Source organism: Epinephelus moara, chromosome 16 (assembly GCF_006386435.1).
Source record: "Epinephelus moara isolate mb chromosome 16, YSFRI_EMoa_1.0, whole genome shotgun sequence".
NCBI classification, from domain to species: Eukaryota; Metazoa; Chordata; class Actinopteri; order Perciformes; family Serranidae; genus Epinephelus; species Epinephelus moara.
In genome coordinates, this window is record NC_065521.1 from 20,239,623 (window position 1) to 20,255,577 (window position 15,955).

At 40.2% G+C, this 15,955-nt stretch overlaps 1 protein-coding gene across 1 annotated transcript in view; it reads right to left on the reverse strand.

The window, feature by feature from the left end:
- Positions 1 to 14,398: 14,398 nt before the first annotated feature.
- LOC126402153 (taste receptor type 1 member 1-like) overlaps positions 14,399 to 15,955 on the reverse strand; it is a 36,967-nt gene continuing 35,410 nt past the window's right edge. The window contains exon 10 of the mRNA XM_050063878.1: positions 14,399 to 15,373. Coding sequence (XP_049919835.1) covers positions 14,399 to 15,373 — 975 coding nt within the window. The remainder of the gene's footprint in view (positions 15,374 to 15,955) is intronic.

Consider the following 15,955-nt stretch of genomic DNA (forward strand, 5'->3'; position numbering starts at 1 on the left):
GTGGAAGTGGGCCATGCCTCAATCAAAGGAGGTTTTTGGGAAAATGGCTAAATGTGTGCTGAGGTGAAAACCCCAGGCTTCACAAGAGGACGTGCTCAAATGGATGCAAAATCTGTGGAGGAGACACGGCAGATTGCTCATCTTAGAGTTCATGTGGAACGAGGTTTGGTACGCAACAAGTATCAGATACTTCAGGGCATCATACCGGTGAGCCTACTGGTTCCACTTGAGGGCGATGAATTTTCCTTCATAGATAAGATTGTGACAGTGTGCTGTGTTTTAACTAATATGTCTCCCAGTATTGTAATGAAACCACAAGGCCACATGTTAACAGATAGTGATGGAGAAACAGAGTGAGGATATGAGGATAATCAGTCTGAGTCAATAGTGAAATGGAAAAGCCAGACTGTACACTGCAATGTTTGTAAAATGCATATGTGGAGGGGGGAGTGTAAAAACACAGTTGTTTGCTTGTGCTCTTAAACATGTACTATGGATGTCTGTGACCAAATTCTGGTGTGAGTTTAGCAGTCCCTGTGTTAATGACAGAATATAAACCTGGGTGGTTGCTATCAAAGTCTGCTCATCACCACACAAAATTGTGGAAGTGGGCCATGCCTCAATCAAAGGAGGTTTTTGGGGAGTTCTGATTTAAAAAATTGTTGATTGTCACTAGGTTAGTTAGTGTACAGGCGAAGGGAATTCAGCACCATTTTTGACAATACGCTGCTCCCATTGAGATTGGTTCTGTTCCCAGGGGTGTCTACCTCAGAAGTCAGTACACATGTAAAAAGTGAGGTAATACTGTGAGAGACCATGGTTTCATCCATGTCTAGTTTTAATTTTTCTTTTGGATGTGATGTGGAGCGTTGCCACCCAAGGGAGCTCAAATAGTGGCTAAGTGCTCGGCAGTGTTGCATGTGATCAAGTCAGTGCTGATCAAGTCAGTACTGATCGGCCTACAGTGGACCCCTTCCTTATGTATGTATGTAAGGGATTCCATATAGACAAAGGGTGACTTCTCAGGGGTAAACATAGTGATATTGTGACCAAATCATGGCGTTGCTCTTTTTCAGCTGTATATGACTTATTTTTAGAACTGTTGGTGGGACCTAGCTTAAGAGTTCATTATGCACTTGTATTACTGTTCGGTCACTATGGAGTTGTAGTCTGCTGTGTTGAGCATTAGATGTACACTTATTCTGTGGGTGAAGCCACACCAGTGGGAGGGACTAAGGGCTCATTTATACTCCCTTTACGTATGAAAATGTATACGTCCGTTTCAAACGATGTTACCGTCACTGCCCACATACTTCCATGCGTCCTTTACGTTGGCATGGATGTTAACCAATATATCCACCAGGGGGCAGCCCAGAGTCAAAAGTTAATGACAACAACAAACTCAGAAACAAACATGGCGACTGTGGAGGAGATTGTGATAATGTACCTGCTGCATAGAAGACAGAAACAGAGGCAGCATTGTAGGAGGCGGTGGTCGGTGAGGCCGTTAATTACATCGCATTTGATAACTTGCTTCGCCTGGTGGCCCCCCACATCCAGCATGACAAGTTGCGCAGAGCGACTAGCTGTCACCCTGCGCTTTCTCGCTACAGGAATCAGCCAGCAAGCTTTGGCAGCAAGTTACAAGCTGGGTTCTGCAACTGTGAGCTGCATTGTCAGGGAGGTGTGCCATGCAATATGGATTGCGCTCAAGGATGAGTTTGTGTCTGTTCCAGAGGGAGAACAGTGGGAGGTGATCAGGAGAGACTTTTGGGAGCTGTGGAATTATCCCAACTGTATCGGGGCCATAGATGGAAAACACGTGAGAGTGAGAGCACCATCCAACAGTGGTAGAAGTTTTTTTTAACTACAAAGGTTACTTCAGCTTCATCTTAATGGCAGCCTGTGATGCAAAGTACAAATTCAGGTACGTCTACATCGGAGCTTATGGGAGAGACGGTGATGCTGGCGTCTTCTCGAGGAGCCACTTTGGATCCCAGCTCATCAAAGGGACACTTCATCTCCCACCCCCAGCTCCTCTGCCTGGGACTGAGACCATCACTCCAGCTGTGTTTGTAGGTGATGAAGCATTCCCACACAAAGTGAACCTGATGCGACCCTATTCAGGTCAGTACACCCTACACATTGCAACACTACAGTACAAAGAGATACACAATACTAAAGACATTTATCAATTAAATCAGGTTTTAAATCTGTTGTTAATGGCATAGTGTATTGTGGCGTGCTTTGTTGTTCTCTTTTAATTCACTATTAATATTTGTGCTATTGTTAGTAGAAATGTATCCAGCATAATCTGTCAGCATTAATTATGACATAGGTTTTATTTTTAGTAACCAATTAATTTTTTTTTACTATTCATTTATTGATCTTTTTTCCTTCTAAAGAATTTGTCCCAGAAAACAAATGATCATGCAGGTTTTAACAGCAATATTGTTTTTAAAGGGTTGCACCTCTCAGCTGATCAGTGAACCTACAATTACCGGCATTCCAGGGCCAGGCGAGTTGTAGAGAACGCTTTCGGCATACTTGCAGCGAGGTGGAGAGTATTTGGAAGGGTCCTGGAGTGTTCCGTTGAACAGGATATCACAAAGGCATGCGTTGCTCTGCAAAATTATCTTTGTGATGCAGATCAGTTCCAGCCAGAAGCTGAAAGGTACATCGCTCCTTTACTGATGGACACAGAGGGTGCACCTGGAGAATGGTGGAAGGCGATTCAGGGAGATACTAATCTTCTGGACATGCGGCGCTTCACTACAGCCAGAGCAACACAGGATGGCATGGCTGTTCGTGATCAGTTCAAAGACTACTTCCTTACTGATGAGGGAAGTGTGACTTGGCAGGATGCTGTCGTCCAACGAGGCACATTACATTAAAAAGGCCACAAAAGCCTGAACACAATAGCTCAGTACAGCACATAATCCATTTCAAGTCCAATCTTGTCAATTAAGTAAAATGAAAACATGGTGACAATTTGTGTTCTATCCAAGGGATCGCACTTGATTAAATGTAAATAGTTACACTCCATTACTGTCCAAAGATAAACATAGCACTTAAACCACTGTTATGTGGGAAATTAAGATTCCTTATCTCGAAGTTTCATTTCCTGGTTAAAAAGTTTAAAAAGTCAGCATGCTTAATATAGAATTTCATGTACTTTACCAAATACGACATCTACAGAAAGAGGCCAGTAAGAAACTTTTATTCAATGAAAGAACTGCCAAATTACAAGAGATAACAGTGTAATCTACTGTTAACAATAAATAAAACAGTGTGAGCTCATGTAAACGATTCATAACAAGCACTGGAATATGAGCTCCATAAAGCAATAAAGTGCACAAATCTGGGCTCATGTAAACAATTCATAACAGAATGTGAGCTCCACAAACAAATCAATAAACTGCAAAAACTCAAAGTCTTACCAAGAATATCTGTCTTATTTCTAGCCAAAATGTTTCATTTCTTGCCAAATTTTCACTTGAAATAAGTAGAAAAATCTGCCTGTGGAGCAAGATTTTTTTGCTTGTAATAAGAAAAAAACACTTGCTCCACAGGCAGATTTTTCTACTTATTTCAAAATATCAAATATTCTTGGTAAGACTTTGAGTTTTTGCAGTGTAAACAGTGTTACCTCATGTAAACAAAAAATAAAGTGCAAATGAACATAAAATATGGGACCTTTAAACAAAAACGTCCAAGCTAAGATTTGTTTGTAACCACTGTGTAATCTATGTCTAACCTTGTCACAGACACAAAAAGTGCATTTCTATATTGTTTACCCAAAACAAAGCATCAGTTGCTGCTGTATTTCTTTTACTAGCTGTTTGGCGTCAGGTTCAGGAAGTTGTAGCAAAAAGCTGTTTAGGTAGGCTGTGAAAGTTGTATACATGTTTTTGTTTGCCTGAGTCTCCTTGCGAATTTCTTCCAGCCTCTGGAGTAGGGGTCCATGTCATTGGTTCGACAGCCCATTGGTTCGACATCCCATTAGTCCGACTGTCCGCGGTGCTGAACGGCTCGCGGCGGGCGTATGGTGCGCCACGACCGGCTTGATGCAGGGCAGGCTCACGGCTTATGTGTTTGTCACTTTCTTTTTCATTTTAACCCACACCATGATCTTTTCCTGACCCTAACCAAGTGTTTTTTGTGCCTAAACCTAACCAGACCTTAACCACAGGGCATCATGACGATTTCGGAACGGACTAAGGAACAATGAGTTTAATATGGTCGGAACAATGGGATGTCGAACCAATGGGCTGTCAAACCAATGGGCAGTTCCCTGGAGTAGTGCAGTGTCAACTGGATTTGGTTCCTGGCTTCGCTTCCTCTTTTTTTTCTCATGTGATGATGTCCCAAGTGGACTAGGAGCAGGAGGGAGGCTTGTGACATCAGAGGAAGATAGTGTACCTGAGCTTGATGCAGGTGAAGGAGGATGATTGACAGTGTGCAAACTTGAAGTACTGCAGGGCTTGACGCTAACTTTTTTTCCCAAGGAGCACATGTGCTCCTAAGTTGAAAAAGTAAGGAGCGCACAAAGAACTTTAGGGGCACAATGTAAATTGATCAAATAATGTGTTTTCCGTAATAAACGTGATGCAAATAGACATTTACAAGCAAAATTATTTAATGAATTTGTATACAAAATGTACAGAAAGGTAAAATCCATCAAGTTTTGAAAAAGTATTGCAATTTAATTTTGTCTTTAATGTTATTATCTTATATATATTATCTTTGCAATATGATTATCTTATATAATGTTATTACTATCCTAAAACATTCTCCAGGTCCTCTGAAACTCTGCAGGACTTATTTCCACCCTGCCCAGCAGCGGTACCATGGCGAACGGTCAGAGGCGGTCCTGGCTAGTTTTACGCCCTGGACGAACCATCCCTCGACTTATTCATACTTCAAAAACAGCAATAATAAGTGATTCACATAGGGGGGAACGGCTCGTTTCTCCTCTGACATGCCACATACCTGTGTGCCGCCACGGCTCGGTTGTCCAGGTACTACTGGGCAGTCATGACACCAACGAAAGAGGAAATTACTGGACCTGGAGTCGGACTTCTCTGTCGCCGGTAAGCCGTTATCTTGCGCCGCAGAGCACTAAAAGCCTCCGCCGTATTCCTGTCTGTGACCCCCGTTCAACCCACAACCACCAGAATTCGCCTTTCCTTTCTGCTGCTGGTTGAAACGTGATAATAGGGGCGCCCCAGTGCCCACTCCACTAACTTGACGTGGAAATGAACGGTAGTCTAGAAAACTGGCGAGTTTTTTTTTTGTTCGTTTGTTTTGTTTTGCCCTCACATAGATTGCGCCCTGGGCGGTCGCCCACAGTACCCATAGCAAAAACCGTCCCTGCGAACGGTCCCTAACTGCGGGGAGAACGGAGCAGGCTTCCCCGGATGTCCGCCGCTTTTCCCGGTCCGTCTCCTCCACACTTTGACTTATTTCCATGCTGCTGACAGTGGGACTTATATTCATTGTGCCGACAGTGGCTTGGAAAACTGCCCAAAACCGTGTCACATGGGGAAGAGAGAAGAGGGAAGGCGGCTGGAGTTCCTTCAACATTTGCGGTTAGATTATCATATTTTTTTAGTGACAAAAATATAGGCTGCTTCGGCTGATTTTTTTATGCGCACATGTGCCCCTAAATATTTTTTACAGTTCGCACACACCTATTTTTAGTCGCAAATGCGAGTGAAGCGCTCGCGCTGTCGAGCCCTGTACTGGCCTCTCCATCATCTTCTGGTGGCTAGAACAAAGAAGCCACATGTAAAGGGTTGGCAGTGTAAATCAATAAGTGCCAAGTTATTTGTTGTGTAGTTCGTATTCATTTATGAACCAGTCAATAAAAACATGACTCATTTATAATCAACCCGGTGTCAAGTGACCTAATCTGTGACTATATTACCATTAGCACTGTTATTAACTGATGTTGGTTAACGTTAGTTTTGTTGTTTTTGCACTCTTTCCCTCCTTTCATGTTTTTTAAAATGTATTTTAGTAAATCTTTCAATGAAGCGTATATCAAAGATGGTGGAAAAAAACCACATTATGAACTTTCAAATGGCAAAACATTAATAGTAAATTGTCTTTCAAAGATTTTGATATGCAGTTATTGTAGATGTATTCACCCATTGCAGTTAGCAGTGCCATGCTGAAGAAAGTCCAGCTACTTTCCAAATACAAACATAAAAAAAGAGAAATCCTTACCATGTCATTATTTGGGTAGTTGGTCGCCGTTGCTCAGTGATTTATATACGCCTTGAGCCATCCCAGACGCTGAAGAATTGGTGGATCCACCCCATCAGCAGTATCCCCACTCCGCTTGCTCATGGACTTGTTGTGGGCTTGAACAAATCTGTCTCGCACAGACCGCCACTTCTCCTTCGCTACCGACCACGTCACATTTAATTCCCTTCCAATCTCCTCCCAGCTGTTCTGTAGCATTTGTTTATCCCGGTGTCCAGGAGAAGTAACATCATAGAGATTTTTATAGTTTCTGACTAGTTCACACAATCTTTCTCCAAAAAGTTCCGCCATTGTTATTTCTTCTTCGTGTCTCACTAGAGCTACGTATCAGGTAGTGACAGCAACACTGCCCCCATGGTTTCCGGTGGTACTGCTCCGTTTGGCCTGTATCCGTAAGCTTTATGGAAACGTGCAGAAATACGGATGAAATGAACGCAGAGCACGGACAGAAGGCTCCGTCCGTATCCAGATGCGTATTTAACGTTGAGCATAAATGAGCCTTAAGACTATTTATTCATTGACACACCGGAGTCAGTTTGATATCTGTGTACCTGAGGAAGAGATAATTTGTGCTCAAAATGTACTTTAATTTAAATTAGTCTATATGTGCAACCAGGGACAAACACGGTTGGTCGAAACATCCAATGATAATATACAGATGGGCTGCATGTAAGAGGTGGACACAATAACACCGCAAAATAAAAAAGTTGAATAAATTAGCCTATTGATGAATACAGTGTTAATGTTTTTAGATAAGGCTCTGTCGGAGGGGTGTTACTCTGCTCTATTGTAACTTTTAGATTGCATTATATAGTTTGGAAGTTTTGATATTTAATCTAACTCGTGTGGTAAATGATGGCGTTTTGCACAAACAAAAGTTCTGTTTATATTCTGTGTTTGCGAAGTCCATCCACGTTTGCTAGCTAGCAGTTGCTGCTACACTCCTCTGTGTGTTACTGCAACCAACTGTCGATCAGCAGAATAATGTGAAACCAGTGGCAGGAATGTGTACCCCATCTCCCTGTGCCCATGCATGTACATGTGCACTACAACCAAAACTAAATCACTGCTCTGTAGTGCTACTAGTGGTTAAAAACTTGACATGGTACTTTTAACTGTATTGTCTGGGTTGCACTGACATTGAAGTACATCAGTCAAAGTATACATTTTACCTTGCCTTTTCAAAAAGATTATTACAAGAGGCTTATTACAAGTATTGGCCAGGACACTTGCAGGTTATGGGTGTCAAAGAAATGTGCAAATGATTGTGATGATGATGCTTTTGGGTCCCAAATGCCTGGCAAGAAAACTGTGACAAAAAAACTGTCAATTTGTAACAATGAAGAGGCATAAGTCAACAACATCATCCAGTTATTTCTCACAGTTGTAAGGCTACTTGATCATTTAAGTTGAAAAGTGCACAGATAAAACATCAGGAAAGAGCAACCAAAGATCATCATTTCATTCACCAGGCAAATCACAACTGTTAATTGACGCAAAACCACTCTCCTATCTTCCTGCTTTGGTGTCATTGATCATTGTGCAAACAATTATTAGTGTTTCTCCTTGATACATAATTTTTACAATGGCTAAATTACATTAATCTTTTAAACAATAACTCATGCCTTTTGAAAGTAAAAATTTCAAAATACTAGCCCAATGAAAAGTGTTTATACTGAATGAAAATTTTTGCTAAAGAGATGATCTATTAATGACAAGGATAAAGTGAAGCTGGAGTACAGATGAGGTTGTAAGCTTATGCAGGGTCACACGCAAATGCACACAAATTAATTAATTCAACCAGGTATCTTTGGTTTATGCTAAAATGCTACATCCTCTTACAAATAAGCTCTGCATGACTTATACTTTGACCACACAGGTCATTTGCAATGACTCTGTGGATGACACAGCCAGGCCATGAGCTAAACTCTCACCAAAGTTTGAATTCAGGAAACCTCCTGATGAGATGGCGGAACTCCTCCTTCTGCTCGGTAGGAAGGGACAGGCCCTCATCTGCAGGAAGGAGAGGTCATGGGATGATGCCAACCGGGCTGATCACGGCCCCTCTAGGCAATTGTTATAATTCCAGCAGATGCAGAACACAATCCCTCCAGAAAATAGTTTTCCTGCTAACAGACATTGTGTGTGAAATATAGATACAATATAATTATGGGAACAAATGTATGTTTGATAACTAAAAAACAGCCACAAATCTTTGATCCACGTCATTCATAAGTGGACTCTTTAACATTATAAAAGTTGTCTGTAGGTTACAGCACAATATAATAGCAAATGACAACAATAAACACAACTAAAATAGACAAAAAAAACCCTTTTCACTAGGAGCACAAATATCAAGGAAAAATGACCAAATCAACAAAATCTACAAGTCTACAAAATCAGGCAGGTAATAGTTTTGCTTCTGAAAAGATCCTGGTGTGGTAGGATGCAGCACGGCAGACGGAACAAAACCAAGTAGCAGAAAATAGCAGCTAAAATGTGGGGCAGCTGTGCCCAGAAGAATTATCGCTTTCAGCTCCCCAGTCAAATGGCAGTGAATAACAAAAACAGGGACTGATTCATGTCGTAACATGCCTAATTTTAGTGGATCTGGTGTGGAATTTATCTGTGAATGCTCAGGTTCAAATTAAGACCAAAATTTGACCTGCAACAGATGATGTTTGTTGTTTTTAGCTGAGACAGTTTCTGGAAAACTTATGACCCTTACCTGCTGGTTAAGAGGAGTCAGCAGTCGATGATGATATAAGACAGGTTTTTAAACAACTGTGAATCACCATAACCACGAGAGGTCCTTAAAGCATAGTCCTAAATGTGCACACAAAACATTAGGATGATTGTTCCAGTTGTGGGATTTGCGAGATTAGTTGGGGACAGACAGCCAGACATGCAAACATTCACTTCACATTTGTTGTTCATTGAGTAGTAGTAGTATTAAGTGGTCCTATCTCCTATTTAATATTCTGCAAGGCTTTTTCAGGATATAGTTTCAAAGAATTGCCTCTGAAGGCTGTTCCATCAGTGTGTTTAACTAATTAGCAGGTGGCACCTTGTAAGATAGCCTTGGCCACCAGTGTGTGAATGTGTGTGTGAATAGGTTAAAGTGACAGGTGGTTTTCTTAAGCAGAGGAGAAAATGGTGGAAACATGAAGAGGTCAGAGAAATATCCTCAAACACTGGATGACCGTGAATAAGAAATATTACAGATAAGATCATGCACAAATAATGTGTGTGGCTGATCTCATTAGGGATACACACACATTTCCCACCTAATGCTGAAACGCCAGAAATAAAATGATCACAACACTAAGATATTTAGAAAACTGGAAAATTGCAAAAGTGCAGCAGTTATGACTTAAGTCTGTCTCAGCCCTCCATCAGCAGAGCGATCACACTAACAATGACAACACTTTCGGTCTCACGTTGTCACGCAGTTCATTTCACTTCCACTGGGTGTCCACATGAAACAGGCTCACAAAAGGGCGTGTCTCTGACAACTCACATCTGATAAAATAATGCATCATACCTAGCAACAGGGTCAACCACACTTCCTCACTAAGGTAAACATTTCTGTCCCTTCCTTGCTCAGAGTTGCTCTGAGAACTTTCCTAAATCACTCCTGAGCTAGGACTCCTTACCAAAAATCTTTAGGCGAAGTTAAGAGCTTTTTGAGAGACTGTTTGTGAATATATTACCCCAGGGTAATTGGGTGAATCTTTGATGGATATTTGAGCAAGTTGTGCACATATACTCAATAAAATCATAAGCTGTACAAAAACGGACGTTCTGCACCCTAATTTTAAGAAGTAATTTTAGAAGTGGCGCCTTCATGTGGTGACACACGCTACAGCAATTTCAAGAGGCTTGAACAAAAAGGAAATCACACACATTTCATTTCATGTTTTTATTGAATCACTCTCACTGTTATAACAACTGTACATATATATGTTAACCAGTGCAGGGCTTAACAGAATTAACTTCATGTACTTATTTCTGAAGTTGGTTAGTAGTGACATATAAGATTTTAAAGTGTATCTTTAAAGCACAGTGTAGATTGAATACAACTGCAGTATAAGTTTCAATCCATATGTTAGCAAGGCCAGAATGGTCAAACACGGAGAGTCATAAAACTGTAACTTAATCATTGATTACCATGTTTAAATAGGCTATACAATTGACCTATGACTGAGTCCCGCCCTCAAACGCGATGAGCCAATCACAGTGCGTGTAGCCATTCCCATACACTCGGACATTCTCTGCCTGGACGTTCATTGAAATGCACGACACAAGGTATCCTGAGAGGCTGGGCGACGAGGTATATTTTTTACACTTTAAACCACATCTCAACGGAGAAAAGTGTCTCCTTTGGATAAAGTTGTGTGGTAACGTTAGACCACAACAAAAACTCAACGTGTATAAGATTAACAAGGATGTCTACATCTGTTTTAAGGTAAGTCAACATTGTGTTTGAGGCAACATATTGTCACTTTGCTGGAAAGAAATATAAAGTTATCTTTAACATCGCTAGCTAACGTTAGCTAAAGTTAGCCTAATGTTAGCTCCTAGCTGCTTTGTTCATCATGTCACCTTGTTTGCTGGGAGTTCATTAGCCTATTTTTTTTTTTTTGCCTAGTTTTTGTACATACATCATTGTTAGCTGTTGTCCAAAGGGCTCTAGTTAAGCTAACGTTAACTTCTGGAGCTTAGCTTCATTAACTTATCTGTAATCACAGAGATAACAAAGGTTGGCAAACGTTATGCTGAATGATTCAGTGTAAATACTGTCGCACCAAACTAACGGAGAGACACTGTTGGTAAAGATGGTAAAAAAGGCTGTTATCCTTTTCTCATATTCTGAGCCAAAAACCTAGCTTCAGTGGCACTTTAACTTGTTGTCTTTGATGGTGACGGCAACGAGATGTGGTTCACAAGCGTACACTGTGATCTGTAAATTTTGGCTTGTAATTTAAGCTTTTCATCGACCTTCTCAACAATAAAATGATGAATATATCCCTCCAATGCGTAGTTTAGGCCCTTTTGGTTACTTCTCAATGACATCTGATCGTTATGTCCCCAAAAATCACCAATTGCCTCCTGTGAAATGCTGTGTGCTGTGACAACTGCCATAGCGCCGGTCACTGAAAGTTGATAGTTTGTCCGAGTGAATGGAGGGGGGCGTGGTTTGGCCATAGGTCAGTTGGCTTAGTAATTTTGATGACAGTCATTACAGTTGACATTTAATGATCTCAGAGGAGAATCAACACTGTTTTATAGTGGGAGGAAAAACTATACAGTATGACAAAGATTTTTAACAGTAGCCTATAGTAGCAATATATTAACACCCAATTTCACATATGAATATAAATATATTTTGAAATGTAATATATAACATCCCAAATGTGCTTTTAAGGCCATGATGTTAAATTTACATTTCAGGAGGGACTGAAACTCCTGTCAGTGTGTACATTATGAAAACAGATTGTTTAAGAAAGCACCACACATTTTTAAGTATTTGATTAAAAAGGATACATTAGTCACACAAGATACACATATCCACAACAATGTCACTACTGTATATACAGCCACTTACAAACTGATGTGACAGATTTTTGTTAAGGGCAAGCGGGAAGATGTGCTTTATGGAAAAATAGTTGTTTCAATTCAAAGAGCAAACCATGTAATTGTTGGTGATACATTTCACTCAAAACTACCAAATGTCAAGCTCATGATGGGAGGAAGTCATTAGGATTAACAAAGACCTGAGATAACTATACCAAATTTCCCAAAATTAGAATGTTATTGCACTAAAAATTCAGGGGATTGTACTCCTAACTATGAAGCTAGATGGAAAGAAACTGAGCAAACAATGGGAAAAGGAATACCAGTTAATGCAATGACTGTGGACCCCCCCCCCCATTCTCTCTTAGCACTTAGACAACAATAACACATGGATTACAGTTCACTACAGACGTAGAATGACACACGAATATTTATTAGAGCACATGAGAATTAACCTTTAGGCTATAAAAAAGGTTATTTCAAAACTGTACGTGGGCCTTCAACAACTAAATAAGGAAAATACATTTAAAGTTAAAACAAGATAGGAAGCTGAGAGTTACGTATCTGATAGCCACACAAGGGGAATGACCAGAATCAATTTGAATTTTGAACTCGTGCCTGATTAGATCAAAGAAATAAGTGGAAGAAAAGGGATAAATATCTGCTAAGAACTTTATCGGTGGCATGTAAGAAATCCATAACCAAGAAATGGCTGAAGAAAGAATACCTTCTACTGATGAATGCATTGACTTGGTATATGACATTTATGTAATGGAGTGAATGACTTTTAGTTTGAGAACCCAGAGGGATATTTTTATTGAGAACTGGACGAAATGGTTAGTGTATGTCTCAAATATGAGACTTGACGTTGTCTGAATAGGTACCAGAAAATCATTGCGGGGTGACCAGTAGCCCCTCACTGTTCAGCTGGCTGTGGATTTTGATTATGTATGTTTATATATGTTGATGTTTATATGTGTATATATATATATATATATATATATATATATATATATATATATATATATATATAGAAATGCTATGCTACAAAAGGCAACCATGCACCACAATCCCAAATAATGATTAGCATACATTCACTTAACAAAAAATATAGGCGTTTACAGTCCTGATGAAACGTGACATAACTACAAGACGTTGACATGACATGACATTCTGTACTGTATGTTACAAATGTAGTTATTTTAGATAAAACCATGATCTTTTTCTAAATCTAACCAAGATGCAAGCTCTGAGACTGGAAAAAAAAGGCCAACGTTGAACTGCCAAAACCTGCAGTTCCTCAATCGGCCACTTGAGGCAGACTCCAACAGTGAGTCAATCCCCACTTCTGGCTTCTGGCTCAGTCTGGCAACAGCAAAAATGCCAAAGTCAAAGCTTCAGATTTGGAGTCCACAAACCAGTGGGTCATTTAATGGAGGATACCAAGTGCATAACCAGTTGGCCCTACTTAGCATATGTTAGCATGCTCACAGGCTAAAATAAGATGGGGGGCCATAGTAAATATTACTCCTACTGAGCATCAGCATCTGTCATTGCGGCCAAGTAAGTATGCTGATTAGCATTTACCTCAAGATACTGCTGTACCTATAAGTAGGCTAGTCTCATAAAGCTACTAGCATGGCTGCAGACTTTTAGACTTGTTTAGTTCTGAAGTCAAAGGCTCTGATCAGGATTAAGAGATGCCAACCATCCCCAAAACAACAGTATGATTGCCTCTTGTTGAAATAATAAACACTGTTTATTTTTACAGCTAATTTCAAGAATCTTATTAATACACCCCTCACTAAAACAACCAAATAACCAATTAAAAATATGCGTAACATGATTAGGTTACTACGAAATAGAGACAAAGATTTAAACTACAGTGTACTTATTTTGACCATCTACTCTAAAAAGGCAAATTAGCATCGGTTCATTTAAAGTATTCAGAAGGCCTGAAGAGCAAGAGTTCTGTATACAGATACACACATTTAGGCCATATCCACACGAAGATGGAACCGATTTTGTTTTTTAAAAGTTTTCCATAAACACAGAATCATCTCAAGATATGTGTACGTAAACATGAATCCACTGAAAACATTGTAGTATATTTGCAAGGCCTGTAAGTGGCGCTGCAACGCTGCCACAAAGAACACCAAAAACAAAGAATAATAAACGGAGCATGCACATAAAACTCGTGCGATGTAAACAAACACGAAGAAGAAGATGGCGGAAAATACAAATGCGAGAGGAGCCCACTTTGTATGGACTGACGACAAGGTAGAGCTGCTATTTAGGGTCACACTTGATTGCGCATGTGGGTTAAGGGAGAGGTGGGGTTATGGCGTCATCGTTTCAGAAAAGAGGTGTACTGTCTTGTACGGAAATGCAAAGGTAGCGTCTTCAGATTTTTTCATTCTGGGACCCGGTTTCAAAAGTATTTGGGCTCCTAAAACGTTGGTTCCATGTTTACGAAAGGTCTATACCATAAAAAACCTTTGCGGATACACCTAATCTCATCTCCGTGTGGACATGGCCTTACTTGAAGTTGCTACGAGCTGACTGTCATGGTATAACTCTGAATGAGACCTTGAAAGTATTCCTGCGTGTTTTTGTACGATTGAAAAATGATGATGTAACATTTTGGGAGGAAATAAAACAACAGAAAGGAGTAGAGACTGGAGAGTACCGCCAGAGCTTTCAGTGTTGGGATGTACTTGCCACGGTAAAGAATGTACACAGTGGCAAAGATGATCCAGGTGAGGATCAGAAGGAGCAGGCAGAAGGTTATGGCTTTGGCCTCATTGTAGTTTTTTGGGAGGTCTTTACCCATGTAGGAGAAAATGAAGCAAAGGGAGCACAAAGATAGAACTAAAACCACAGAACCAGAGGATGCTTTGAGATTAATGTCACAACCAAGTATGATTTTGTCTGGGGATGAAAATTCTTTGAGATTAATGTCACAACCAAGTATGATTTTGTTTGGGGATGAAAATTCATGGTAGGGTCTGGGGGGAGCATAAGTATAGCCAATAATAAGTAAGACTGCCTGTGTAACAAATGCCACAGTGATGACCAGCCATTGTACGTGATATTTCATCCACCAGCTGCTGATCTTGTGGAACCTGACAGCTATTTTGAAAATGAAAACAATCTGAAATGAGCGCACAACAAAACATGCTAGACAAACAGTGTAGAACAACAGAAATGGTAAGAACCTTAAGATACAGAAGGAGGTTGTTGGCTTACCAAAGTAAAAGAACACACTGAGACTACACAGACTGAGGCAGCCTAAAATCAGGAAGCACATTGGTCCCCCAGCAGATCTGACAACAGGTGTGTTGTAGTTGATGGCAAAGAGAACAGACATGGCTAGTGTGAGGCCCACAAATGCCCAGGCCCCGATCATGATCAGTATGGCTCCACTGTCTGTGAATGGGATGTACTCCACCACCCGCAGATTGCATGATGTACTTCCTGCTGCAGACCATTCTGTCTCCTTACAGGCGATGCACTTGTAGGGATCCTCTGTTTTATGTGAGAGACAGACAGGTTGTCAATAAAGCTAAGGTTTAATTTAGAAAAATCGTCTGTGAATTAAGGGATAAAAAAAAACAGTTTAGAAAGCAGTGTTAGACATTTAATCTGTGATATTGTATGTATTGGAATTAGTGTTTTGGTTTCTTTATATGATCTTTAGCACCACCTTGTGGTTATTGTAAGTACCTGCACTGAGAGGAAGTGAGCTCATAGGAAAACAGGATGCAGTGAGCATCCCAGTGTGACAACCTTCATAATCCTTTGCCTAAAAGACTACAAAACGGCTTCATCTGTATGTCATACACTATTTACATTTATATTAATATGTTTAAGTAACAATTTCTTGGATTTGAGTACAGTATTTTTGATGTTAGCTCAGTTTGTTACAAAACTACAGTACTACAAATGGATGTATGAGTACTTGATAGTTCAAGCATTCTTACTTTTGTAATTGATGTTTACTGTTGTACGTTCATCAGATATCACATATTTTGACATACCTACAAGTGTTAACATTAATTTGTCATTAATATTTTCTCAGTAGCCTTTTCTCTAAGTCTTCCCAGAG